This window comes from Phyllopteryx taeniolatus, chromosome 9 (genome assembly GCF_024500385.1).
Source record: "Phyllopteryx taeniolatus isolate TA_2022b chromosome 9, UOR_Ptae_1.2, whole genome shotgun sequence".
NCBI lineage: Eukaryota > Metazoa > Chordata > Actinopteri > Syngnathiformes > Syngnathidae > Phyllopteryx > Phyllopteryx taeniolatus.
In genome coordinates, this window is record NC_084510.1 from 26667949 (window position 1) to 26693931 (window position 25983).

The following is a 25983-nucleotide window of genomic DNA, read 5'->3' on the forward strand; positions in this document are numbered from 1 at the left end:
ATTAATGCAGTATTATTCTATTCCTATCTTGAAGTCGACACTTGAGTTTTTTTTTGGGTTCCCACCGCCACCCCCACCCCCCCCCCCCCCCCGATGCACCCCCGTCCCAAAGCAGCGGCCGGCCGTCCCCTCAGGTGGTCGCACTTCATCCCGGCTTAAAGCCGCCGAGAGCATCACTTCATCGTGCGACCGTCAACAGCTTCGTTTGTACAATCTCAACCAAGGTAAGAGGTCGCCCACTCGTCTTGAGTGCCTTCGTACTGATACAAAAATCATAGTCATATTTTATACGAATTTTATTTTATTGCAAAATATGAGCTCTTGTTAGCTCTATTTTAAGAGGCTCAAAACTATTTGGAGAAGGGGCATACGCATTTTATTCAGTTGTAGTTATCTATGATTTTAAGATGTTTCCCAAAAAGGGGGAATTTTATTATCTCCAAATATTGATTTCAATGTTTTCCTTTTTCATTTCATTGCATTGTAGTGGACTGCAAAATATGGCTTTTGAAGCTCCATTTGTAAAGGCTCCAAACTAGTTGGATAAAGTGACATAAGTAGTTTTATTGGACTTGAAAGTTTTATTAATATTTCCTGTTGTTTCAGAAAAATTCAACAATGTACAATCTCAAAATATAACATTTTTTCTGTCTTAGTTAATTTTTTTATTTTGGAAAATATGATATTTTGTGATTTTGAAAGACAGTATTTCTTTTTTTCTCCTTTATTTTGAATTGAATCCAACTTTTTCAGACCATGACACTTTGTAAACTCTTTTTCAGGGGCTCGAAGCTAAAGAAAATATGTCACTTTCTAATCTCAAAATATGTATCTTATTATTTCATTTTATTGGATAAGCGGTTTGGAAAATGAATGAATGAAAAAATAATATGGCATTTTGTAAGCCAGGGGCTCCAAACTAGTTGGGCAAAGTGATGTTATTCATTTTGTTTACCGTAATCTTATTTCATACAATATTGAATTTTAAGAGGTTTTACATAAATATATGGCATTTTCTAACCTTAAAAGTATTTCATTTAGGGTTAAGGTTATTATTTTTTTATTTTATTTGAATTCTTTTCTACTTTTTCGGGTTTTATTTTAGCTGTACATCTCGACAAAAAAAAAACTGATCACTATTGTGTATTTCATTAAAAAAAAAAAAACGATTGTAGAATGAAATGCCATATGCATTTTCATCATCCCATATGAACTTCACAATTAGGAATGTCTAATTTCAAATTGCCTTGCATTTGTGCTCAGTACAAATGTGACATGTAAACAGGAGTTCAGAACATTCAGAGAATGAAAGTATTTCCAAACCAAGATATCGATCGATTATGCAGAGTTGAAGGGATTGATGTGCGAACAAAGTGTGACGACCCCCCCCCCCCGTGTTAATGACTTTCCACGGTCAAGACAAAAAGACACCCACATAGCAAACATTGACGCCTCGCTGTACACACTCAAACATCTCACTCACGCACACACCTGCTTTTTTGTTGGCCGATTGGGTCACTTTGGGGAAGATGTCCCATTTTTTCCTACTCATTAACTTCCATCGCAACACTTGGCTGTCGCACCGTTGCATCGATGATGAACGATGAACAAGCAGGCTCGTTTTCAGCTCGACGAGTTGAGTCTCTCTGCGGAGGGAGATTTTTTGGTTTTTCGGCCGCATTCGCCGCGAATCCCACTTGGACATGACAACATCAAACAATTCTCTAAAATCAATGAGGATCTCCACCGCTGTTTGACTTGAACTCTATTTCTATATATATATATATATATATATATTTTTTTTTCATTTACAGAGGTTTAAAAAAAAAGTAAGATTTTGATCTTATTTTGACAAAGTAAGGAGTAGAAAGTACAGATATATGTTTTCAAATGGACATGATCGAAATCAAAAGTAAGGTGAAATCAACTTAAGTGTCGTAAGAAAGTACGTGTGCTTGGATACTGCCCGCCTGCAGCCTGGGAACCCAAGTTGCGCGGTGGATACGGACCGATGTCAGCCTTCTCTCTCTCGGGGCCTACGCGGTGGATTTTGAAAGCGGTCTCGGGGGCCCCCTTCGGCTTCGGCAATTGCCTACTTTGCGGCATCTCTGACCGCCGGCGACCCACCGAGCGGCGCTTTTTGTTTTGTTTTGTTTTGTTTCTTCCTCTCCTTAAAGTTCATTTTGGAGCAGGCGGGTAAATGCCGTAGCGAGAAATCGAATCCCGCACGGCGAACAAAAGCCGGCCTCGCGCCGCGGCCGTCTTCCCGCTCAATGGGAGCACGTATGCGGAAGCGATGCGCTTCCCACGGCGGGGAGTCTGACTTTGCCGAGCGAATGGAGTCTAATGCTCCTGAAATGAATATCAGCTTCTTGACCAAACTCATTTAGAGATCAGTCGGGGATTTAAGCAGCCCAAATCCCCTGCCCCACCGCCACCTTTTCCCAGTGCCTCCAGAAGTTAATATGGCGAAATTTGCTTTGCTAATGGGCTTAGCGCAAGCTGGCGCAGAGCAGCGTTGACACGCAGCAGCGGGCTGCGCAGAAAGACTAAAGTGTGGCTTAGAGGCAACACAAAAGGAGATAAAAGGAAGATGAGGAGGAGAATTTCCAGCTCCCAATCTTTCAATCACACACACACAGCTTTTTTGTGTTTTGCTTTTTTTGTGTGTGTTGCGGGAGACTGGAGCGATAACTTCATTCAAGTTTGGGGAGATGAGCACTGAAAAGAAAGGAAAGGCTCACTTTCATTGCGGGGATCAGCAACAACAAAACCAAAACAAATCAAGAAATAAAAGAGTAGACAGACTGACCGACTGAACGACTCACTGGTTAACTGACTAACTGAAAAGTGACTGCGAGACTGCATGGCTAACCGACCCTAACCGACGAACTGACTGACCAGGTGTCCGAGTGGCAAACAATCTAACAGACGGATTGGCTGACGAACTGAATAACAACCTAACAAACTAATGAACTGACCAAATGAGCAAACAACGGCCTGACTAACTTACAGTATTTATTGAGTGACGGACTAACCCATTAACTGATTGACCAGCTGACTGGCTAACTAACTGAAAACTAACGAACTAACTAACTAAATGAGTGACTGACTGACTGACTGAGTCACCTGAGTAAATGAATTAGTGATTCCTAATAGACAAGCGAATCAACTGACTTGGCTGACTGGCCACGAAACCAAGCAACCGGACGACTTTTTGACTGAGCGACTGACTGACTGACTTCGTGGCTAACTAACTAACTGACTGACTGACTGACTGACTCACTCACTTACTGACTTACCGACTAACCGCAGTAATTAACTGCATGACTTCTTCCTAACTAACTGAGAAACGAATTAAGGCACCGATCGACTAGCCGGCCGATTAACCGACAGACCAAAAGAAACAAATAACTAAATAAGTGGCTGACCGACTGATCGACGAACTTATTTATTGACTAACCAACTGACCGAATGATGAAGTGACTGATAGACTCGGTGACTAATTAGCGGACTGAATGACGAACTGACTGAGCGGCAACCAACGGACTAACTAGCTAACTAACTAACAAACCGACTGAATGACGAACTAACCCTTTCCCTTATGAGTTTGAAGATGAAAAGATGAGACACTGCATTGTCTGACTTGCTTTACCTGCACGACCGGCATATACCAATTATTTGATCGGCCGACGGGGCAGTAGGGGATTGCGCCCTATGAATTCTGCCCAGCGACAAGTGGCCGTGCAAATGCGACATGACCAAGAAATCTAAAGCTCCGCATACAGTAGTTGAAGTATTATCATGGATTATGTGGAGTGGGCTTTGAGTACATTTAAAACCACAGCCGGTTAGCTTGAACGTCTTCCGGAGCCAGACGGGCGGGCTCGAGGATTCCCGAATATTTAATCGCGACTTTAACTCCCGTGAAGACGGAGACAAACAGAGCGCATGTGTTCTTCGAGCCATCTCTTTATAGCTGATAAGCCGCCGGCCGAGCGCCTTCTCGTATGCCACCTGCGTCGGGTACACATGGCGACGGCCGTCGCCCTGAGATTACAACACTCGCGCCGCAGCTGAGGTCCATAAAAGAACACTTACGACGGCTGCGCTGCTGTCATAAAAGAAGAAGAAGAAGAAGAAGAAGAAGAAGGATAAGAAAAAAACCCAAACAGGGCAACCTCGGTTTGATTTCTCACCTTCCAGCGCATTACGCGAGCCGGGTTTGATTCCCAAAAACTCCAGCTGACAAGCGGAGCCACAAGGCCGCGGTGGCGACGGCGCCTTGAAAGTCAAGCGGCTGAAGCGGGTCGGGACGCCACCGTTCTGGACCGTTGAGCCACAAATTTAGCCCCGTCCCGTTTGCCCCGCGCCCGCCTCTAGCGACACGGCAGGGTTCTTCGTCATTTTGGCTCTCGCCTCAAGTCGCAATGGAGCTCTCGATTGGACGACGGGCTCCCGCGGTTTCGCTGCCGGATCGCCACAACAAACCGCGACGGCGCCTATTTAGGAATAAAACAACATTTGAAAACTTTTCAGCGACCGAAACCACACGCAAGGATCTTTTTGTAAGTTGTCGATCTTGGAAACCCGACATGAAATAGTCGTGCTGCTTTTTTCCCCAATAACGAAGAGTGGCGAGTACTGAGACTGCTCTACGTACGGCGAGCAAATCCTTCATTACATGAAACATGGAATTTCGTAAAATAATATAAGCAATTATTACAAATAGTCAAAGATAATCATTATTTCTAATAACAACAAAATAGTATTTAAATGAAAATATAAAAATATATTCTTAGGTATTACAAATAGTAAGGAACGATAATATATACAGTAAAGTGTATGTAGGTATACCAAAATATGCTGACTAAGAATGATGATCTCATTCTTATGATGATGATGATGATATGTTTTCTTCTTTTAGAATTACGAATGAATTGAAATCCAATCAAATGAAAATGATGCAGACGATGATGCATCTTATTTGGGGATTGGCTATGATATGTGAGCTCCTCCTACGTGTGTGTCCCTTGTTTTAAAGTGAGTACATTTGCTCCTTGAAATTGCATGCCGGCTTCCCTCCTGTCTCGCAGGTGTCGTTATGTCAAATTCCATTGGAGGGTTAGCTGAAATCGCTGTTTATGGGTCCCGGCTCGGAATGCCGGAGGACTCCCTAACCTTCTCGGAGCGAAGCCGGGACTCCGGAGAAGCGTGGGACCTGGCGGAGGCCAAGGCGAGCGGCGCGCCGGGCCTCTACCTGCCCTGCTTCGACATGCTGGCCACAGAGGACGCCGCTTGGCTGGTCAAGATGCCCGAGGCCGCCCCGAACGCGGCTCGCTCGGAGGCGCGCCGGGAGGAGCCGGAGCAGTGTCCCGTCATCGACAGCCAGGAGCGGGGACCCTCTCCGGGGATGCGAGGCCCCGAGGAGGAATGCTCTCTGGAGCAAGTGCAGAGCATGGTGGTGGGCGAGGTGCTCAAGGACATCGAGACGGCCTGCGAGCTGCTCAACATCACGCCAGGTAGGTCCGGGTACCCACCGGAGGCTCGGCACGTTGAGCTGCGTCCTCGCCTGTCCGAGATTGAGCCCACGGGACCCCGGGCCTCACGTCCGTGGGATCTTTTCCCTGCACCGGAGGTGTATCGCCCCCGCTGCAGGTGCACCTCCCCCGCATGGGATCTGCCTCCCCTCCCCTAACCGACACGGTAACTTAACAAAGAGTTTTCCGTAACATGCGTCTTAGCCGTTGTTTGCCGCAAAGGGAGCATTTATTCGCTGATATTGAAGCTACTGGAACTTAGTCCCAAAACCAACACAGCTCATCCGGCATGACAGATCTCCTCCATCATATCCCGAGTGGCGCAAAGCCGTGTTTGCCCGCACCAGGATGTGTTTAATCCCGACCTTTGCATCGCTTCTGTCGGGTCGTGACGGCCGCGGTAGACGTGTACACAGTCGCGCTGTGGGCGAGGCCTCCTCAAACAGCAGCCAGCGCATTCGGACGCTTGCGTACGCCGTCGTAAAAAGGCTGTTGACTTTGCAGCAGTCGTGCGCAGGAAAAGGAGACGCCGATGTTCCGCTGAGCCGACTTTCAGCTTATCATCTCCATTTTGGAGTTAGTTGGTGAATTAGTTAGTCGTCAGATTACACACAAATGCTTTTCAAGAGACTCACTCAAGAAGTTCGTTTCATTTCGGTGCAAATAGTTACAGTCTAGGAATGTGGGTGAGTCCCGCACAAACAAACTAACTAACTAACTAGCTAGCTAGCTAGCTAGCCCACTGACCGACGTCATTCTCCACGATGATGATAGTAGCCTGCTAACGAGCGACAAATACAATACGTTATTGACTTGATGTCGTGTTTTATTGCTTTGAGGTTGCCCGAGTAGTCTCGAAATAGATCATACTGTACATTTTGTGTCAATTAAGCACTTTACAGCGGCACGGTGGTCGACCGGTTAGAGCGTCAGCCTCACAGTTCAGAGGACCCGGGTTCGATCCCCGGCCCCGCCTGTGTGGAGTTTGCATGTTCTCCCCGTGCCTTGCGTGGCTTTTCTCCGGTTTCCTCCCACGTCCCAAAAACATGCACGTTCATTGGAGACTCTCAATTGCCCGTAGGTGTGAATGGTTGTTCGTTCGTATGTGCCCTGCGATTGGCTGGCGACCGGTTCAGGGCGTGCCCGGCCTCCCGCCCGATGACAGCCGGGAGAGGCTCCGGCACGCCCGCGACCCGCGTGAGGAGTAGCGGCTCACAAAATGGAGGGACGGATGGACGGATGGACGGATGAGGACTTTACAGATTGCGGCAGAAACGGCCACTCAAAAAAACGCTCTATGATGCTGTTTTGTTTTTCTTTCTTTGTTACCCGAGTGCCAATTTTCTTGTTGTACTCGTTGGGTTAGACCCGATGGAGTGGAACGCGGGCAACGTTCAGAAGTGGCTGCTGTGGACGGAGCACCTGTACCGGCTTCCGCACGCCGGGAGGACCTTCCGAGAGCTGACGGGCAAGGACCTGTGCGCCATGAGCGAGGAGGACTTCCGCCAGCGCTCGCCGCAGTGCGGGGACACGCTGCACGCACACCTGGACATATGGAAGTCCAGTGAGTCGCTGAGGCCGCGTAGCGGCGTGGCGAATTGAGCTCACCTAAACGAGTGTTTTCTCTCTGCAGCTGCCTGGATGAAAGAAAGGTGCGCAGCCGGAGACAACAAAAGTCCAGGTACCGACATTTAGCCTGGCTTAAGGTTAGGGTTAGAAGCACCCCCCCCCCCCCCCCCTAGTTGCTTGACAAATGAAACTAAACTACAGACCAACCAAATGACATATTGACCCGGTAGCTAACCTGCCGATGGACTTACCGACCAATGAGTGATTAGCCTCACGAAATGGCCGACCAAAGAAGTAGCTAACCAACTGATGTACTCACTCACTCACACATGAACCAACCAATTAACTAACGAACTGAGCAACTGTCAGAAGAAAAGACTAACCAGCTGTTTGACTTATACCTAACTAACTAAATACATATATACATATAAATAAATATATGAGCGACCAACTGATTGACCAAATGTCAAACTGACAACATAACCGAGTAACTGGCTGACCTACTGCCTCACACACTCAATCACTAACCAAATGACAATCAACCGACCTACAAAGCAATGAACTCAATATAATCTAAACAATATAATAGTGTTTCACCAAATAAGGAACAAAACTGCTGAGCAACTCACAATGTGCGTGTTTCAAACTTCCAAGAGATTCCCTTCAAAATATGTCCATTCTTCAAGCCACTATTGGAAATGAATTTTACAGTCAACAATGTCCCCATCAAATAACTTCCACAAGCTGTGGGAAATTTTGTATAACAACGTGAGTGAGTGAGTGAGTGCATTTGTTTCAATGAGCGACCCGTAGTCACGCTCGCACAACGTGCAGGCGCTGAGGAGCTTTGGTCCGAAGCCGATTCTTCTTGTTCGGGTCAACCCATCCACTTGTGGCAATTCCTCCGAGAACTTCTGCTCAAACCGCACAACTACGGACGCTGCATACGCTGGCTCAACAAAGACAAAGGTACAGTGCGCGCATATTAGCACTCGTGAAGGCAAGATGAGAACAGAGAGAGGATATATATATATATATCACATAACGTAGACGACATAGCTCTACCGAGGCGTGTGTTGTTTTCGTTCTAAACGCGTATAACAAATGCCGCTGTCCTTCCGGCTCAAGGTATCTTTAAGATCGAGGATTCGGCCCACGTGGCGCGGCTGTGGGGCCTGAGGAAGAACCGGCCGGCCATGAACTACGACAAGCTGAGCCGCTCCATCCGTCAGTACTACAAGAAGGGCATCATCCGCAAGCCGGACGTCTCGCAGAGGCTCGTGTACCAGTTTGTGCACCCCGTGTGACCCCGAAACCAGGAAACGCCCTGCGACCGCTCACGCTCTTCCGCTGAAGCGAGACAACGGGGACCAAACACTGTGGACTGTCGAATACAACAACCACACAATCAATATTGTTGTCCTAAGCGCAAACTGCCTGTTCATTTGTTGAATTGATATTTGAAGTGATGTCGAGTCTGGCAACGGTTGGCGCCTCTGCCTCACGGTTCCCAGGTTCTCGGCTGAGGCGTTGCCTCCCGCACCCCAAAAAAATCCAAATTGTCCACTGGCGTGAATGTGACTGTGAATGGGTGTTTGTCTACACGTGGCCCGTGATTGGCTAGCGAGCGGTTCAGGGTGTAAGCCTGCCTCTCTCGCCCCAAGTCAGCTGGGGTAGGCTCCAGCTGACCTGCGACAAATGTGATAGGAAATTGATGACGGGTGAACACACAGTGTCGACATTTGCCGACCGTGACGAAACAAACTCAACTTCACCGCAGGACTGGAAGCCGTGATGCAAGTGTCAAATAAGCCAAGCACAGACAACCAACAAAGGAGAGGCGCGTACCAATACCAACGGGGCTCGACCCGCCAAATGCACGTGAACTTCGGCAGGTTGTACTTTGATCGGGAAAATTGGATGTCTGCGTCCCACTCCCTCCACCCGCCCTCCGTTGACGAATGCACTTCAATCGGGATCAACTTTGTTCGGCACGCAACCGCCCCCCCCCCCCCCCCCCACGTTGACGAATGTTTTAATTAGCTAATGCAAATCCATTCTGAAAAAGCGTACATACGTTACGGAATGGTGGTGTGTTAAAATGCCGACCAATGGGAAACCAGTCGCCACAGGATAGCAGGCACTGGGTACTCGTGAAGGCTTCTGATACCAGTAACCGATATTGAGTAAGTCCTCCTCACCAGTAGTTGGAGCTACAGTGCGGCGCTTTGCCACATCGGCGAATCATCGCGTGCACCAGAAAGAAACAAAGCTCTTTGCTTCACAATAATCTGCCATCGTGTTCATTGAAATTTGACGTATCGAAAGTACCGGAGGTGTCGGCAAGCGGCATCGGTGATTCCTCAAGACTGAATACTCGTAGTGAAGAAAAGCAATGTCGCTGAGCAGGTTGTGGGCGCTTTACACTGGAGTCAAAGTACTTAAAGTAAATTCTTCTTCTCATAATCATCATCATCATCAAATCTTCGCATTCTTACAATCTTACAACGAAGCACAACATGGGGAAAATGTCCGTAAAAGAGAAACATTTGATATGAGAGTGTAGAAATTGTGCAAATATGTGCACAAACACTCACCAGCAATGTAATTTCTAGTGTCATAACTAATAAAGTTACTGCGGGTGATTATTATGAGTCTCTACTGTTAATTCAATATTTATTTACTCGTCTGTTTGATCTACATTTTGTACGAATGTCTGTCTAATGCAACAAATATACAAGAACAGAATACAAAGAAAAAGATTAAATCAAGTACAAAAACATGGAATACAAATATACATTTCATTGAAGAAAAAAATCCAAGAACAATAGAATCAACTGAAATGAATACTTTCTTTTAAAACAAAACAAAACATTAAATTCAAAATGACATTCTCCAAGTGAGGACATGTCGCGCTAGCAGACAGGCTGCCTCAAAAGAATAAAGTGAAGCATTTTCTTTTTATCATTAAAAAAGTATATACTGGAAATATAAAAAAAAAGATAGTAAGAAATTCACTCGTGTAGTGTCGTAGTCTGGCTCTCTCTCTCTCAATTGCACGATGAAAGCGCCACCGCTCTATGTGCCACATGTATCAATTGTTATAAATGTCACGCTAAAAACATATATCCATATATAATACAAAATGGAATACAAATCATTTTTGCGCTGGTGCGGTGTAAAACTGAAAGAAAAAATCAAATCAAAAGAATACAAGAAACTAAACACAAAATAAATAAAACAGAGTAACGTAGAATTAAAATAACACAAAATAAAAAAGGATACAATGAAATCAGATTAAATGAAAGAATCAAACGGCTCCAGCGTGCATCACGCTAAGCGGAAAGTCCGCCTCAAAAGAACTCAATTGTAAATGTAAATAGATGAAAATGATTGGACGATTTGCAGTATACAACCTTTTGGTAAGGTTGCTATTCGGGACTCTCGCGAATGAAAAGTCGAGCCAAAAGCGACCTCTAGAGGACAAACCCAATAGCGAGTGGAAAGAATGCACCCTGAGAGAAGGAAGTTTCCTCCTGATGACAACTTTTATTTGAGACATGGTTTGATGACTTCTGATCACAGCGCTTCTGATCGTGGCCAAAAAAAGAAAAACATGCTTTTTTTTTTGTTCTTCATTTTGTTGGCGTTAAAAGTCAAAGTCCAAGCAAGCAGGTGTTTAGACAGGATGATTGCAATATTGTCATGGCGTTGAGTCCACCTGCAAAAAAGGGCCTTCGGTTCACAACAAGCTGCTTTGGTGTGTTAGAAAAGCTCATCAATATTTCAGTGCTTCGTCAGCACTTTTTCTCTGCCGCTCGCAAAGTAAGACAACACCAGCTAAGGTGGTTAGGGTTCACTGCTGACACCTGTAGGCTTGTGTGTCTCACACACACACACACACACACACACACACAATCCGTCTGCAACATTAGGCTAAGTGACAACTCATGTGATGGGCAAATGTGAAAGTGGTAGAAGTAGAAGCAAAACAGGAAAACACTGAGTGGGAAAAGGAGCGCTGCGTGAGTGGAGGCAGCTTTGTGCGCCGCATGATGGAGGGTTCCCCCAACGAGACCCACATTCAACGCTAGAACTGTATACGCTACACGGAACCATCAAAATCAAATGGCAAAAAGAAACAAACAAAAAGAAATACAAAAATAAATAAATAAATACAATCAACTGAAATTAAACTGTAATCATAATGAAACATACAGAAAAAGGAAAACCAGAATAAAAGAACATCAAAATATCATAAAATGAAATTAAATAGTAACGGGAAATAAAAAGCACACATTTAAAAACGACTAAAAACCCCAAATTCAAAACAGATTGAAACGAACTCCTTAAAATATAAACAAAAAATAAACAAGATGACATCAAAATAGTAGGAAATGAAATAAAAACCAAAACAAAACAGAATCCGATTATACAACAATGAAATGAACAAATAGAAAAAAGATTAAATAAATCATAGAATCAAATATAAAGTCCCAAAAAATACAATGAAAATAATGAAAAACTAAATAAAATATGGACAGAATAAAATCAAAACAAATATAAAAAGACCATACAAATGAAACAAAAGTACACATGTAATTCAATGATTAAAAACAACAAAGGAAAATGGAAGTAAAAAAAAAACCTAAATAGAAGAAAATGAAAATAAACACAAATCAAATTAAAAGTCAAATAAAAACATCCCACTGAGAAGTGACCTCAAAACCTTCTTTCCATTATTTCCAATGTACAACAAAGAAGCTGCTTGCTTGAAGATCAACAAAACAGGCTCCCGGCTCCTCAAATGAACCCAGGAGCCACTTCGGGACCCGACACAGTTTGGGAAAAATGAAAGAGGAAGAAGACGTGCTGTTCAGGTAAAGCATCCCGTTTCACCCTTTGCTCAATTTCATTCCAAAGAGAAGCATAAACAAATGGTCTCTTTAGCCACTCCCAACGTGCACACGGAAAGAGTCCCAAATGTCAGTCAACGCAATAAAGCGATAAAGCAATAAAGCAATAGTCTAAACTTCGGGAGAATAAAGACGGGGTCGACACTCTTACTGTTGGGAGGACTTCGCCAACGGGGTCTAGGTCTATATAACTTTTCAACCCTCATTAAATGTGACCGTCTAATAGCCTTCAAACGATTTCCTGCTTATGTGTTGCCACCCATATGAGAATTACAAACTTAACAAAAAGAAGAGACATTGAATAGATCTGGCATGAGCTGTTCGAATAAATCTAAACCTTTGTGCCGTTATTGTTATTGTGTGTGTGTTATTGTATCGTGTAGCAGAGGTGTGGGTCGTATGAAGTTCAACACAACGTTGGAAGATGTCAAAAGCAAATACTTTTGTACTTTTGTGCCCCGATAACCTCCTTTTGTCGTACCCGGATAGCTTAGCTCAGCGCAAAGATGGAAAACACGGTCCGCCATAGTTGAACACGTCTGCCGCCAGATGTCGGACGGAATGAGGACAACCCAACACTTTTGTGCGCTACTGCCATGATCCCCCCAAAAAATCCTCTACTATCTGGCGGGCTTAGCTTATTTTAGCACAAAAACGCTTCAACTGCTAACACGTCTGTCATTTGCGTATTCGGTAAACGGAAGTGTAAACATGTCAGGCGTTAACTAGCGTTTGGTGTTTTTGCCGATCGGTTGTTGACAGATGGGCAGCACGGTGTCCTAATGGTTGGCATGTCTACCTCACACTTTTGACTTTCTGGATTTGAATCTTGGCCCTGGTTTCCTCCCGCATTTGAAAACAAAAAAAAAACATGTTTGAGGTTCATTGAAGTCATAAATTGTACACAGGTGCGAATGTGAGTGTGAATGCTAACGTAGCCTGTCGGTAGCGTGATCTCTCAAAACTGGACTCTTCCTTTCAGGCTAAATATGTCAAAAACGCACCATAACAGAAAACACTGTACAAGCGTCCAGACGGTAAAAAAACAATGATGTAAATACAAACATTGAATGCACAACGCATAGCTCATTCTTGCTAATCCAGGCACCGCTTTGAAGACCGTATCGTAAAAACGCAGTAAGTAGGAGTCGCGTGGTCCCGAATGGTGAAATAAAGTTTGGGTGCTCGAAAAAGGCGGAGGTGGTCAATGTGCGTCCATCCGCGCCTGGATGGTTGAGTCCAGTTAAGAGTTTGCCCCGGCGTTCTCGGCAGTGAGAGCGTTAGATCGGCTCCACGTAATTGGCCGGGTAGAGACCCAGTTGACCGCCGTCCAGGCGACCTTTGCACCAGCCCTGCTCGTCCTCTTCCTCCAACTTTGTCAGCTCGTCGCCTGAGTTTTACAATGACAGCGTAAAAAGCAATATGGAGTCAGTCTGGTACAGGGGATTCTCGGTTCACGATGATACCAAAGTAGAACACATCTCGAGATGACGAACTGGCTGCAAATGAATCCGAAGGTACAACTCGAAATTAGCACCGTACTCACCGGTTTTCTTTGAATGGTTTCATGGTTTCATGGTTTCATATGTATATTTTCTGTAATTCTGACTTTACAAACGCGTTAGCAATGCACTATGGCACCTTCTGACTTGTGTAAAAACTCGGGGGATGTCGCCAACGTAGCAATGGATCTCCGTCACAAACCGAGGACCCCCTGGGTTATCATGTGCCGCGTACCTGCTCGGAAACTGAGCTCGTCCTGCTCCTGGCCTTCGTAATCGTACAGCGCCCGGACTCTCACGCCGCCGGCCGAGTCCTCGTCGAAGGGGTCGGCACCGCCGTTGGTGTCGCTGGCCGAATTGGGGAGCGTCTGTTCCTCATCTGACCACTCGTTGGAGGCCGTGTGAGCCTGGTTCTTCTCGTAGCTGCTCACACTGGAGAAAGAACAAAGAAGAAGAGACTTTTTTTTGGTTTTATTTCTGATTACCTTCTCAAGACAATGGTACTTTTTAACACGCGGAATTGACTTTTGAACAGTTGATCTGGTTTGTGCTTGTTGCGTTAACTATCGCTTTCACTTCTCTGTCGACCAATCAATGGACGCTACGCCTAACGTAACAACGTACCGTACCCAATTCTGGTCGGTAAGGTCACTGGTATTGTAGTGGCACGTGTCTGCCTTTCTTTGGCTTAACAGCCTGTGTGACTGTGACCTGTGATTGACTGGAAACCGGTCCAGGGTGTATGTAGTCTGCCCATAGACCGCTGGCGTCGACCGCAGTTTCCCCATGACCGTGAACAGGATATGTGATAGAAAACGGACTTCACGGATACGCGGATATGGAAGGAACCTATCCCCAATGACTTGCTAGGAAGGGTGCCCCCTCAACAGACCAGTTGATAGCAATATGCCCCAGCTGTACTAAAGTATTCTTCTTGGCGGAAATGATACGAAAGGAAGGGATTTTAGGTCTTCTACAAGCCAGCTCGCCTGTCCCGAGTCCAAGTCCTTCGGCAGGGCCACTTCCTCCGCAACACCAATTGAGTGGACCTCTACTGCAACTATCCATGCAACCTACCCATCGATATTGTTTTAGATTTAAAACATAAAACTGTATTTCATACAAATACTGACTGTAATTTTGAGTTAGCGGTGTGTCATGACAAATTCCGACTTCGCAACTGAACTCTGTCCTGAGCAAGACTTTCCCACCTGCCCTGATCTCCAGCTTGGGCCATGTCAACCGTTGCCGTGACATTGGTCAGCATGATGGAATCGCCTTTCTTTGACTTTTCCTTCTTAGTGATGCTGTGGGTGAGGTCTGGGTTGTACTCCTGCAAAACACATGAGTGTGAATGTTTGTATGTCCAGTCTCAGGTGGTGCGCTGATACAGACACAGTGACGGTACCTCAAACTGCGGCCAGTTCATGTGCATGCCGGGGCCGTGGTTGTTGTTGAACCACTGCAGATCCTCTTGAGCGCTGGCTGACTCGATGGCGTGTTCAAGTTCCTGGTACACTGATGCGTAACTGTGCAAACACAGCCAGGGTTCAGAGTGCATTTCGAAATAAAGGTAGTCATATCCGACTCAGTCATCACACGACTCAAACCTTTGGTTCTCTGTGAGGTTGAGGTGGCGTTTGACGTCCAGCAGCACCTCCCTGAGGAAGCTCAGCCTCTTCTCTTCAAACTGCTGACTCTGGTCGAAGACCTGCTCCATGTTCTCCATGTACAGAGGCGTGCACTTGTTCAGCTCATCCAGAGCTTTTTCGTACTTGTCCTTGGCCTGAAGACACAAGGAATCACAGCTCAATAGTGTGAAGGTTATAGGACAGCAGAGATCGACTGAAGTTGGAGTCAGTCAGACAAAGACTCAGAAAGCGAGAGAGGGGGTGAAGGTGCGCTGTTGAGTCACACATTAACACATAGTTGATAACAACTATGCCGTTCAGAAAACATGTTTCGGGGTCCGTCAGATCACAGAACCTGCTGAACGTTTTCACCTTCTCCGAATCCAGTTTGCACTTGTCCACTTTCTCATGGAGTTTCTTCAGCTGGTCAGCAGTCACCGAGGCTTCGCTCTTGCCGTTGGCCTCCCTCGAAGATGCCAGTTTCTCCTCTTTGCAGGCCATGTGGTATGCCTTCTTGGCGGCCTCAAGCTGATGGGAAAGATGACAAAAGAATTGTATGTCAACCAAGTACTGGTAACGCACAAACTGTCGAATCGGAGGAAAATGTACCTCTGGGTTGTCAAAGAAAAGAACCAAAGGACTGATCATCTTAAACACCCAATTAGAGTCTCGTGGCTTTTTATTCCCAGCTGATATTGTGATAGAGGAGCATTCAGCTCAGGTTCCCTCACCTCCTTCAACTTTTTAGCCCAGGGCTTCTGGGCCTTCTTGAATCCCTCCTCCGCCTCTTTGGTTTCCTTGAAGCCTCCCATCATCTGCTTGTGGTACGAGTCTTTCTGCCAGTTCTTCACCTTCTCAAAGTCCTGACTCATCAGACTGTTCTTCACTTCATGGTGAAGATCACTCACCTTCTCCGCTTCTGTCATTAGTGACGTCCAAGCACGTTCTACAGTGCCGTACTGAGGACCTGATACAAGGGGACGGTAAGCGTTAGCGTCCCTGCAAAACTAAATGATGGGGACTTGAGAGATTAAAACACCTCTGACCTTTGTCCACAAGCTGTCTCCATCTCTTGGACCACTCGGTAAGATGGTGGGAGTAGGCTTTCTCAATTTTAGCTCGTTCCTGGATACAATTCATGAGGTCATTGCAGAGCCTATGACCGTCGTCGATCCGCTTCACCGTGCGCTTGTAGTTCCCCACCTTTCCAATAGAAGAGAACAAGCTAACTCAACCGGCGCTATATGGACACTGGTATCCTGAACATCGTTGTAATAGACCGACAGGAAGTGAAAACAGAGAAACATTTGGAGATGTCCCTTTTTTTGCAGCTTTAACATTTCACGTATTTCTAGGAAGACCCTAAATCTAACCCTAAACACAACCATAAGCATACTCCTTAACCCCAAAGCCCAAACCTACCCATAACCGAGACTTTTACTTTCTCTTTTGTTGTTTTCGTTCATGCTTTTTTTTGTTTTGTTTGTTTGCCTTTTTTTTTTTTCCTCACAAAACAGTAGTATTGTTAAAAAACAATTAAAATGACTCTCGTAATTTGAATGGGAGTAGGAAGAAGTATACATTTGATCTGTTCCTACCACTTTATTCTCCATTCCATCTCCAACAAGGTTAGCATATAGACAAGATAACTTTCCATTTTCCAGTTCACAAAACCCTCGGAACGCTGGGACAGCATGAAGGATTTGCTTAGGCGTGACCGTCAGCTACGACACTATTACCGGGAGACTCCGCGGAGCAGCTTAGTTGTGGTGCAGATGTGAGCGAACTTCAGCTCATGAAATGTTGACATCCATTTTCGGCGATGCTCAGTGACGCCGCACCCCTGCTCGAAATGGACTCGACAAGTGCTCGCATCGCACCCGCAGACGTCGGCAGCGCTGCGGCGCCGCGGTGGCGTAGCGACGGCGGCCTTTGCCGCTCCAGCTGTAGAGTGGGAGGGCACACGAGCAATTTCTCCGCCATTTAAAGCACTGGTGTCAAACGAAGGGCCCGCGGGCTGGATCCGGTCCTCTCGGAGCCCCCCCCCCGGTTTACAGGTACTCTGAAGTCAACCTGACTCGAAGTACACATATCCATAGGTCGAGAACGTTCATCTTGTGTTTTTGGATTTATTTTGTTCAGGGAAGGTTTCCCGACCCGATCAGATGTTTTAAAATACGTGGCACCAGGAAGCAGCGACAGCTCTGACGAAGGCCGAAACTCTCAGCAAGGAAAGAGGGAAAAAAAAGAAAAACGCTTCGTCTGAACAAAAGCCTTGACACACGTACAAATAATCAGGCTGAATTGAGCTTTTTTCTCGCCTTCTGTCAACAAGGAAGTCCTAAAATATTATTGGCTGACTTTCAAAGATTATCCTGAGCAATTACCCTATAGGGTGGGTGGTGGGCTAACATTGATTTTCCTTCCCTATCCGCTTCTGGTCAGAGGGGTGAAACGTCTGCCTTCCGACTTTGGAAACCACTCAACTGCCGTGTTGCCCTCTCGTTGCTCAACGGTCCTCAGCTCTCATATATAATGAATGAGCGCCGGGAACTCCGGTTACCCGTGGATTGCTTGGGCTCGGAAAATATTGTCGTGAACGCACACAATTTTGTGTCTTTTGGGGTACACCGGCTTGTTGCCGGGGATGCTTTCTGCTTTTGTATCCTTGACTTTTACAGCGAGGGAACATACCGTACATGTAAATGTTTTGGACGTCACAAATTTGGACATTCTTCCCCCACTTTCAATGGAAGTCATCAAAGGTCCAATTATGACCAGTGATCTCGTGGCGCGGAATGTGTGAAGAGCGATGTTCTTTTATCCCCGATCTGGTGGGAAAAGGGTTAGCGCCGACAACCGTTTACTATTGCAAGTCTTTATTGTCTTCTTTCTCCTGCTTTGTATTTTCTGCCAGTTTGGATGCCCTGTGGCACCGCGCTGCCTTTCACAGGTCAGTTTCGGTTTGTCGGTGGAGATGTCGTTATGAGCGTGGTGAGCTGTATTTTTCATCTGGAGAACAGCAGCACACACGATAAGACAAGTAAGCACAGACGGATTTTGAAAACTTGACTCCAGAGACACACACTGACTCCTAAAGTAAGAGTAACTCTGACGTGTTGGACATGTGACAGTGAAGTGTCAAAAGGCATTTGGGATATGTTGTACACAGGATGACAAATAAACATCTTAATCCATCTCCACGTAGCTCCGAGCCGAGGTCGGTTCATCCGACGCTGCGCGGAGCCTCACCCTTTTGACGCCTAATCACCAAAGGCTTTCATTTTCCGTCGTTCTCACCTCCCAGAAACTGTCGGTGTTCTCCTCCAGGCTGGCCGTCTCTTCGAAGGCGCCAGACATGGCGGCGGTCGGGGCGCAGCGATTGCGTCTTCGTCAGCTCCTGTCACGCGCTGCGAGGGCGAGACGAGAACTCATATGCAAAAATCCTGCATCAGAAGAAGATTGTCTCAAATGCCGCATTGCATATTTGACTCCCTAGGACTGTGTATTTGGACTGTCACGTTAGATACGAATGCCAATTTGCACACATTTCCTCCACAGGTAAAGCTGCTTTTAAAACATCCCTCTGCATTATTTTGCTTCTTTTTTGGTTTTTGGCAGGGGGGTGAGTTTGCTCTCATCCTGAATCAGCGCAATCACACACAAGCTGATAACAGTACAAGGTTTCAATCTAAAGGTGAAACGCTATCAAAGAAAAAACAAGGAGATTCGGAACTCTCGAATCCTTTCCGTACTTTTCCGTACTCCCCTTAGGCTGAGATCAATATATGGAAAGACCGGCTGAAAATCGACCCGGTGACAAGAGGAGCCTCAACTTGCAGGGTCACAGAGTGGTCAACAAAACGCGAGCTTGTTGCAAATGGATTCGAAGAATTAAGAGTTAAGGAGATCCCGTACGGACGGAAGGTTGAGTGAAGGTGAAGTTTGGTCTCGAGTTAGTCTCGGTGAAGTTGAAGTCAAATTGGTTCCATCAGTCTGTGTTTAGATCTTTAACCTTTTCTGTGAATTTATAGCGAAAAACATTGCAGACGAGGAACATTTCTAGGAAAGGGCGACAGATGCGAAATAATAGAAAGGGAATGATGTGTTTTGATAGTAGATCGGTGGGTGGGAGGGGGCTGGGGGCTCAGTAGCAGCGTGGGTATTTGGGTCAACCATCGTGACACTTTTGACAATGAAGGGGGCAAGAGAGACGTCACTGAGAGAGAGGCTTTCCCCCCAAATCTAAAATCCACTCCATCGACCGAATTTGGGTGATGAGACTCGGTGTATGTCGCACTTGTTTCATCCATGAGCCCCACGCCGAGAGGAGCCTTTCGTTCGGCGCGGCCCTACCAGCTCCTTCCGCTTTTAAACCATCGCTACCGAGCTGGTAACACGCAAACGACGAAGGCCACGCCGCTCGTCCCCGAGCCGGGGATACCGAGTTCATAGAAAGAACCACAACTACCGATACGGTGAGCTAGAGGCATCAACCCGCCGAGACAAAGAACAGCACGGCCCCCTGCCTGAACAAAAGCTTACCCCCAGTCCTCCATTAGCGGTGGCCCGGGCTGCAGACAGGAGAACAAAAAAAAAAGAAGACACGTGGTCTTGGACAACAAGCTCCTTCGCTTGGGAGCGACGAGAGCATCGGCAGAGTCTGCGAGGAGAGGAACCAGAACCAGCCCGGAGCGCTAATGTGCGCGTTTGTGTCGCTCAGTGAGAGAGTGATAATCCCACGGTGTTGAGCTCCAGCGGTTCTGACAGAGTGCTGAGCCGGAGGGACACAGGCGGAGAAATGAGGCGGTCGGAGGGGGGTGTCGATCGGTGGGTGTGTTGCTGCTTGGGTGTAAGGCTGGCTACGCCTCCCGGCTCCGAAGGTTTTACTTTGGTTTAATGGCTCACTCCTTAAGGCTGGATTCACACTGGATGGTTTCAACCAACTGTCCCCCAGAAGTAAGTCAATAAGAACTATCATCCAAAATACTCCTCGCCGTTACGCTGAACGCACAGTCGTCGTTGTAATTAGTGGGAGTCTTGCATTTGGTTAGTTTCAATGAGCCGGTCCCGTCTTGGCGCGGTGGGAGACAATGACGCCAAAAGGCGTATTACTCATTTTGTTTCAGTTGCCGAAACTCCCGCTTCGCAAAGATGGCGTGTTGAAATAAAAGCATGGTATTCAGTTAACGAAGGCTTCGTTGCCTCGTTTGGGAGTCTGCCGCCCCTGATTAGGCAAAGTGGGATTGCCGCGCGAGAATCATCTGTTGCGATAAAACCATATTTGAAGTAGGACTGCTGACATTGTCTGTCAAATGCAGATATAGATGAAATCTTTTTCTTGGACGCTTCTTCTGTCCCATCATTTGGCCTTTTCCCATTTCCGAATAGGCTCGCAAAGGTTTTGTACTTTTTGCTAGCTTGCGGGCTGACTTTTTTTGATGAGTGGTTTACCGTGGAGAGAGGCAAAGGCGGGCGCACCCGGCATTAAATCGGAATTGGGCACTTGGCCTTCCACTCAAAGCAACATCTACCAGGATTATAAAGCGTCCGTACCCCGCTATGCATTGTAGGAGTCCTGATAAACACACACGCCGCCTCAAAAAAACATACTCAGTAGCAACCCCGCCCCGGAAAAGCCCAAACACAAGTTTCAACGACAGACATATGCATTTACGTGGGCATGTCTGTCATAACAGGAGGTTCAAAAAAAAGTCTGAACAAGAGCCATACCAGAAATTGAGCAGGAAGGCGGCCATTTTGGTTTGAAGCAGCCGTTTGGGTTGAATTCCAGGGCTCGATTTGGACAAACTCGGATTATGCAATCCACTCAAATCAATCCCAATGGGAAGCAGATATCCTAGTCGGATAGAATTGTGAAGGTAGCGCTAACGTAGGTGGCGCACGGCTTCAACGTTTGATCATTATGACGGGTCCTTATCATTTATGATCAATATTAACCACAACAGAGTGAAAACTAGAGGCGGTAAAACTGAGCCGTTGCTGTTTCAATCGCATTATCTACCCGAACCAGCGCAATATTACACAATATTCTTCTCACAAGTCTTCCTGACACCTCCTATGCATATACGTCCATCCATTTTCTGTAGGGCTTGTCCGCATTAGGGTCACCGGTAAACTGGACCGGTTGCCCGGATAATTGCAGGACACATGAAGACAAACGAGCATTAACGTTCACATATGGACAATCGCGAGTCTTCAATGAAACTAACGTGTGTGATTCGGGAATGTAGGAGGTAGTACCGTAAAAAAAAGAAACAAATGAAACAACAGACGTCGGATGAGAACAGATACAGAACCTGAAGTATTCCCGATCCCCTTCAGGGCAACACCGCTGCTGCAGTGTAACCCTTCCACACACACAGACACACACTCTGCAGGAGTGAACTTTGCTATTTCCTTGCAAAGACGCATCGTTGTCATTAATAATTAGCGAGGGAGGGTGACAGGGAAAGGGAAGAAGACCATAACGACCAAGGGTGACATGGGTGACGCGGCGCTGAGTCACCATCCGATCAAAAGGGAGGGAGGGACACGTGCGATAACAGCAATGACTTTGGGACTTGCGGCCTTTACGCTGTCGGGAAATAGAAAAGACAAATAATAGAAACAAAGTCGCTGGATGGATGGAATTGTGCTTCCGATGTCTGCTATTCAAACGAATGGCACCAAACGAGACGGAAAAGGGGGCCTTCGCTAAACTGTTCCCACGAGGCTCGATGCACACAATTGTCCTGACCACTGATGGATTCCTTCATTGATTAAGCGTCTTCAAGTGTAATGTCTCATACTGATGACACACAAACGCTCACGGACAGATGTTCTGGCCATCTGCGTGCCATCTAATCAGATTGCTTCCCCGCGGTGGGTGGGCTCGCTCCATATGACCTCCGTGTTCCATCCCACCATTGTGCTAGCTAATTTATGACATCGCAAATTAGAGCAGAGAATGGCTTGCAGTGCAGGGGGTTATCGCAATTTGAAAATGGACTGCGGCTTTCTTTTGTAGGGGTGGAATGACAACACATCTATATTGAGGGGCTCCAGTTTCGAGATCGACAACCACTACACTGAATAATCGGGTAGGGTTTGAGCATTTTGCCCTTCTTCAGATCAAAGTTAGCAAGCCCCAGTATCGGCCGTCTCTGAAAGATTATCCTGACTTGATTATGTGGGGTGTAAAGAGTGATTTCTCCGTTTTCTGAGCAGATCAGAGATGGAGAATGACTCCTAACACACCCCATACCACACTCTGGATCATCTTTACAGACATCCGATAATCAGCCCTTTGCTGACATGGATCGGAAGAGAGGAACAAATATCAAATGACTTTCAAATCAGTTGGACACATTAGCGGTGTTGTAGTAACAGTGACACCCAGTGGACAGGATGACCTGCATAAAGAAAGACGCAGTGTGAAAATGGCTCGACCGCTAAGACGGTGCACTGTGGTTGCCTGGCAACAAGTAAAAGGGTTTACGCCCTGCCTAACGCCCAAAGTCAGCGGAGATAGGCTAGTGCTATCCAAAAAGGATGGATTGATGCTAAGAGGGCGCCTGTGGGCTGGCCGAGAACCGCAGCAACCTCCAGAATTCCTGCGCTTAGCGCTTTATATGCATGCGCAAGTGGCGCCGCTTGGCATGGGGAACAAGGTCGCTCATTGAAGCCAAACATTTAGCTGCCTCTGCAATCACAAAGACGGTACCGGACGGGATGACTTCCTTAAAGGCACTGCAGCTGCACGCACACGCGCGCACGCACACACACAAGGCGTCTGTTGTCTGTCTATCTATCTATCTATATAGAAACTTAAAGGAAATTGACTCTAAAAGAATAGTTTAAAAAACAAATTGACTTGATAAAATATGTGAAAAATAAGTAGAATTCAAGATACAAATCGTCTGTTTAAAAATACACTTTAAAATGTGTTATACTAATTTAACAAATACATTGACTTTTACAAATAATTAGTTAAAAACCAATTACAATCATTTCTACAACCACATACATAATAGAAAGCTAATTAACTTTTAAATGTTTTTTAAATTATACAACTTAACATGTAATCATTGAAAAACACAAAGCCAATTAGAATTTGATATTGAAAAACACGAATAAAAAATACTGATAAATGCACTTCAAGGTAAGCTGATTTTGCCTTCCCAAGGCTAATGCAATACATTGATCGTTAACCTGATCACAGGATGCATACGAAACATCCGCGTCGTCATGCGACACGAGCCCGAGCATTTCCGCACAAGCAAACGTTCCACGCCAACGAAAGTAAATGACACGCATGCACCGTCACCATAGCAACACCAAGCGTTCCTTTCCCCCTGTTAAGTTATTGCTCGAATTCGAATGAAGTAAGTATATCACCATGAATAACTCTGAGGTTTATAAAATAGCAGCCGTCTTTTGAGCACTTCAACCCAAACGCCAGCTGGCATGAACTCAATGATGACATGGGCTGCTGATGGCCTCCACCAAGGCCTTCTTGTTTTCATCATAAAAGTGTGGAAACATCCATGTTATCATATCAAAGCCAAAGGGTAAGCAGAGCTGCAGCGAGGCGTCAGCACGCATGGCACCCGCCTGACGATAAGCCGTATGGAAAATGGATGGATGAACCAACAGATGAGTGACTTTCAAAGTGTACATGGGGTCCCTCTCGTGGCAGGTGAAAGAATCACTGCCTAAGTACAGTTCAGTTGTATTTCATCTTAAAAACCATATCTTTTATTTTGGTGCAGTTTTCATTTCAACTTTATTTGTGACACTTTTTTGCATTGAATCATGATTTAACTTTTTAGATTTCCTTTTTCAGGACAGCGTCAATGTTTCGACTGTGCATAATGTTCGAAGTTGCTTGCGATAATGTGAAATATAATATTTAAGAATCAAATCGCCGCCTTGTTTTCGATGAGCACGGAAGCCTACTAGGCTACTGGAATGTTGGTCATGATGGTGGTACTTGGTGAGCTAAGTCTTTTTTGAGGTGGTACTTAGAATAAAAAGCGCACTTAAAAATTGCGCTTTAAAAACAACAACAACAAACAAACCTGAAAACAGATCTGCACTCAAACGGAACGGCCATCATCTGGCAACACATTCAGTTGAATGAAATGGAATTCCAAACTCGCCCGACTACCTGGATACAAACATTCCGCACCCAACGGTATCACAGATATCGCAATTCAAGCTAACAATCTGTAGCCACATGGGAGGTCGCAAACAAGAGGGGCAGGTGGCGGCGCCAGCGGCAGATGTTGACACGCCGACCTCGGGAGACACAAAATGGGAAGACGGCGTCCCTCGGGAATAACGACAAGGTCGAAAAAGACGACTTAGGGCTTGAGTTTTATTCATTACGTTAGCTGGTGACGCCTCGTCTGCGGCACAAGCGTGACTAAGTCATTCAATGAGATCGTTGTGTTCAAATAAGCCTTAACAAATATTTTAGCCTGAGGAAAATCTATTGTTTTCCCTGCACTCATTTATTTAGACTACGGATTACAAATAAACCATCTATCTTTTGTGTGATGACATGTTTATTAGTAAGTCAAAATGGATGCCACAAGTCTCACAACAAAAGTAAAGTAGAAGCATGTGATTTCTCCCAGTCCCAGCCAGCCAATCAGCAAAGACACCTAATGTGAGTAATACGTACATACAAAAGATATTCATCCAAAACTCTCAACATGCTGGACACAAGTAAATACATGTATACATAATTCATCAACCAAGGTGTGCTGTTATTTTGGTTTTTGAAAGTTGACAGACAATTGACAGCCCAGCATTTGTAAGGACATGAACAAGCGGTGCCTCCACCAGGTGAGTAGTTTTGACTTTATTGGAGCTTTGTCATCCGGTGGTTAACTCATCTTTGCGCGTGTGCAATCGTACCTGAAACATCGCCTGTGCCGTTTCTAAAGGTGAACTTGTAAAAAGCAGCTCGTCTTTAAGGCATACTGCACGTGTTTTAATAATAGGCCTGTGCTGAGACACTTCAGAACCGTGGACAGAGCACCCCCACCCCCACCCCCTCAACCCCAACATGGAGGTCCGACACAATTGCACACTTGCCTGCATTCTTTGCCATGAATGATCTCATTGGTCTTCCATTAAACTGCACTGAGTAAATTTCATGAGGACATGAAATGAAAGCAGCGAACGTGCCAGAACAGCAGCAGGAGCAGCATAACGGTGGCTCAAATGACACCTCGCACACTTTAAGCCACTCGAGTTGTCTACAAAAGATTAACACCCGCATTTTTTTTGCACATCCTACACCTTGGCTTCCATTCCCCCCCGATCCTGACGTACAACAAACAGAATTAAGCTGCTTTCTAATCGCAGTTAGAGTACACGTAAACTGATAGCGAGCTGGAACCTCCTGATTAATAATCATATGGATGATTTTCAAAGATGACCTACCGACGAGAACGGTCCACTCGGTCAGACTTCAGTCTTGCACGACGGGCAGCATCGTCGCGATGGGGGATGGCGAGAGCGATGACGTCAAGCTAGAGATGACGACGAGGGGGATTTCCCGGAAGCTCTTTGTCTGTTCCAAAATTAAAGACACTACGTAAACGCACGGTTGCCTATTTCAAAATAAAGTCCATCACCTAAACACGCTGAGAGGAAATACAAAACGGTACGTCTTACGCAATATACTTTCCAGAAAGCTAATGGGAGAGAATGCACATTTTGTTGCAGTCAAAAACAAGCCGCATAGGAATGAATCAACCTTTATATGCAATTTAAAGCTCAGTTTAGATCCCAAATCAAATTCAATTCT

At 45.8% G+C, this 25983-nt stretch overlaps 2 protein-coding genes across 5 annotated transcripts; one reads left to right on the plus strand and one right to left on the minus strand.

The window, feature by feature from the left end:
- The first annotated feature begins 90 nt into the window (after positions 1 to 90).
- Positions 91 to 9763, plus strand: LOC133483697 (SAM pointed domain-containing Ets transcription factor). Its single transcript, XM_061785254.1, has 6 exons — positions 91 to 224; positions 5097 to 5522; positions 6907 to 7104; positions 7174 to 7221; positions 7944 to 8078; positions 8238 to 9763. The coding sequence occupies exons 2-6, from the start codon at positions 5105 to 5107 to the stop codon at positions 8414 to 8416; spliced, it is 978 nt and encodes a 325-aa protein (XP_061641238.1). The 5' UTR covers positions 91 to 224; positions 5097 to 5104; the 3' UTR covers positions 8417 to 9763.
- Positions 9764 to 10635: 872 nt separating this feature from the next.
- Positions 10636 to 25765, minus strand: pacsin1b (protein kinase C and casein kinase substrate in neurons 1b). Of its 4 annotated transcripts, none has more exons than XM_061785250.1 (10): positions 25617 to 25765; positions 18459 to 18568; positions 16205 to 16361; positions 15890 to 16125; positions 15531 to 15686; positions 15138 to 15313; positions 14936 to 15056; positions 14739 to 14860; positions 13763 to 13959; positions 10636 to 13415 (listed from the first exon to the last, which is right to left on the minus strand). In XM_061785250.1, the coding sequence occupies exons 2-10, from the start codon at positions 18516 to 18518 to the stop codon at positions 13306 to 13308; spliced, it is 1335 nt and encodes a 444-aa protein (XP_061641234.1). In that variant the 5' UTR covers positions 18519 to 18568; positions 25617 to 25765; the 3' UTR covers positions 10636 to 13305. The 4 variants fall into 4 exon arrangements, with proteins under 4 accessions (XP_061641234.1, XP_061641235.1, XP_061641236.1 ...); XM_061785251.1 differs by lacking the exon at positions 25617 to 25765 and adding an exon at positions 21479 to 21582; XM_061785252.1 differs by lacking the exon at positions 25617 to 25765 and adding an exon at positions 20892 to 21459.
- Positions 25766 to 25983: the final 218 nt, after the last annotated feature.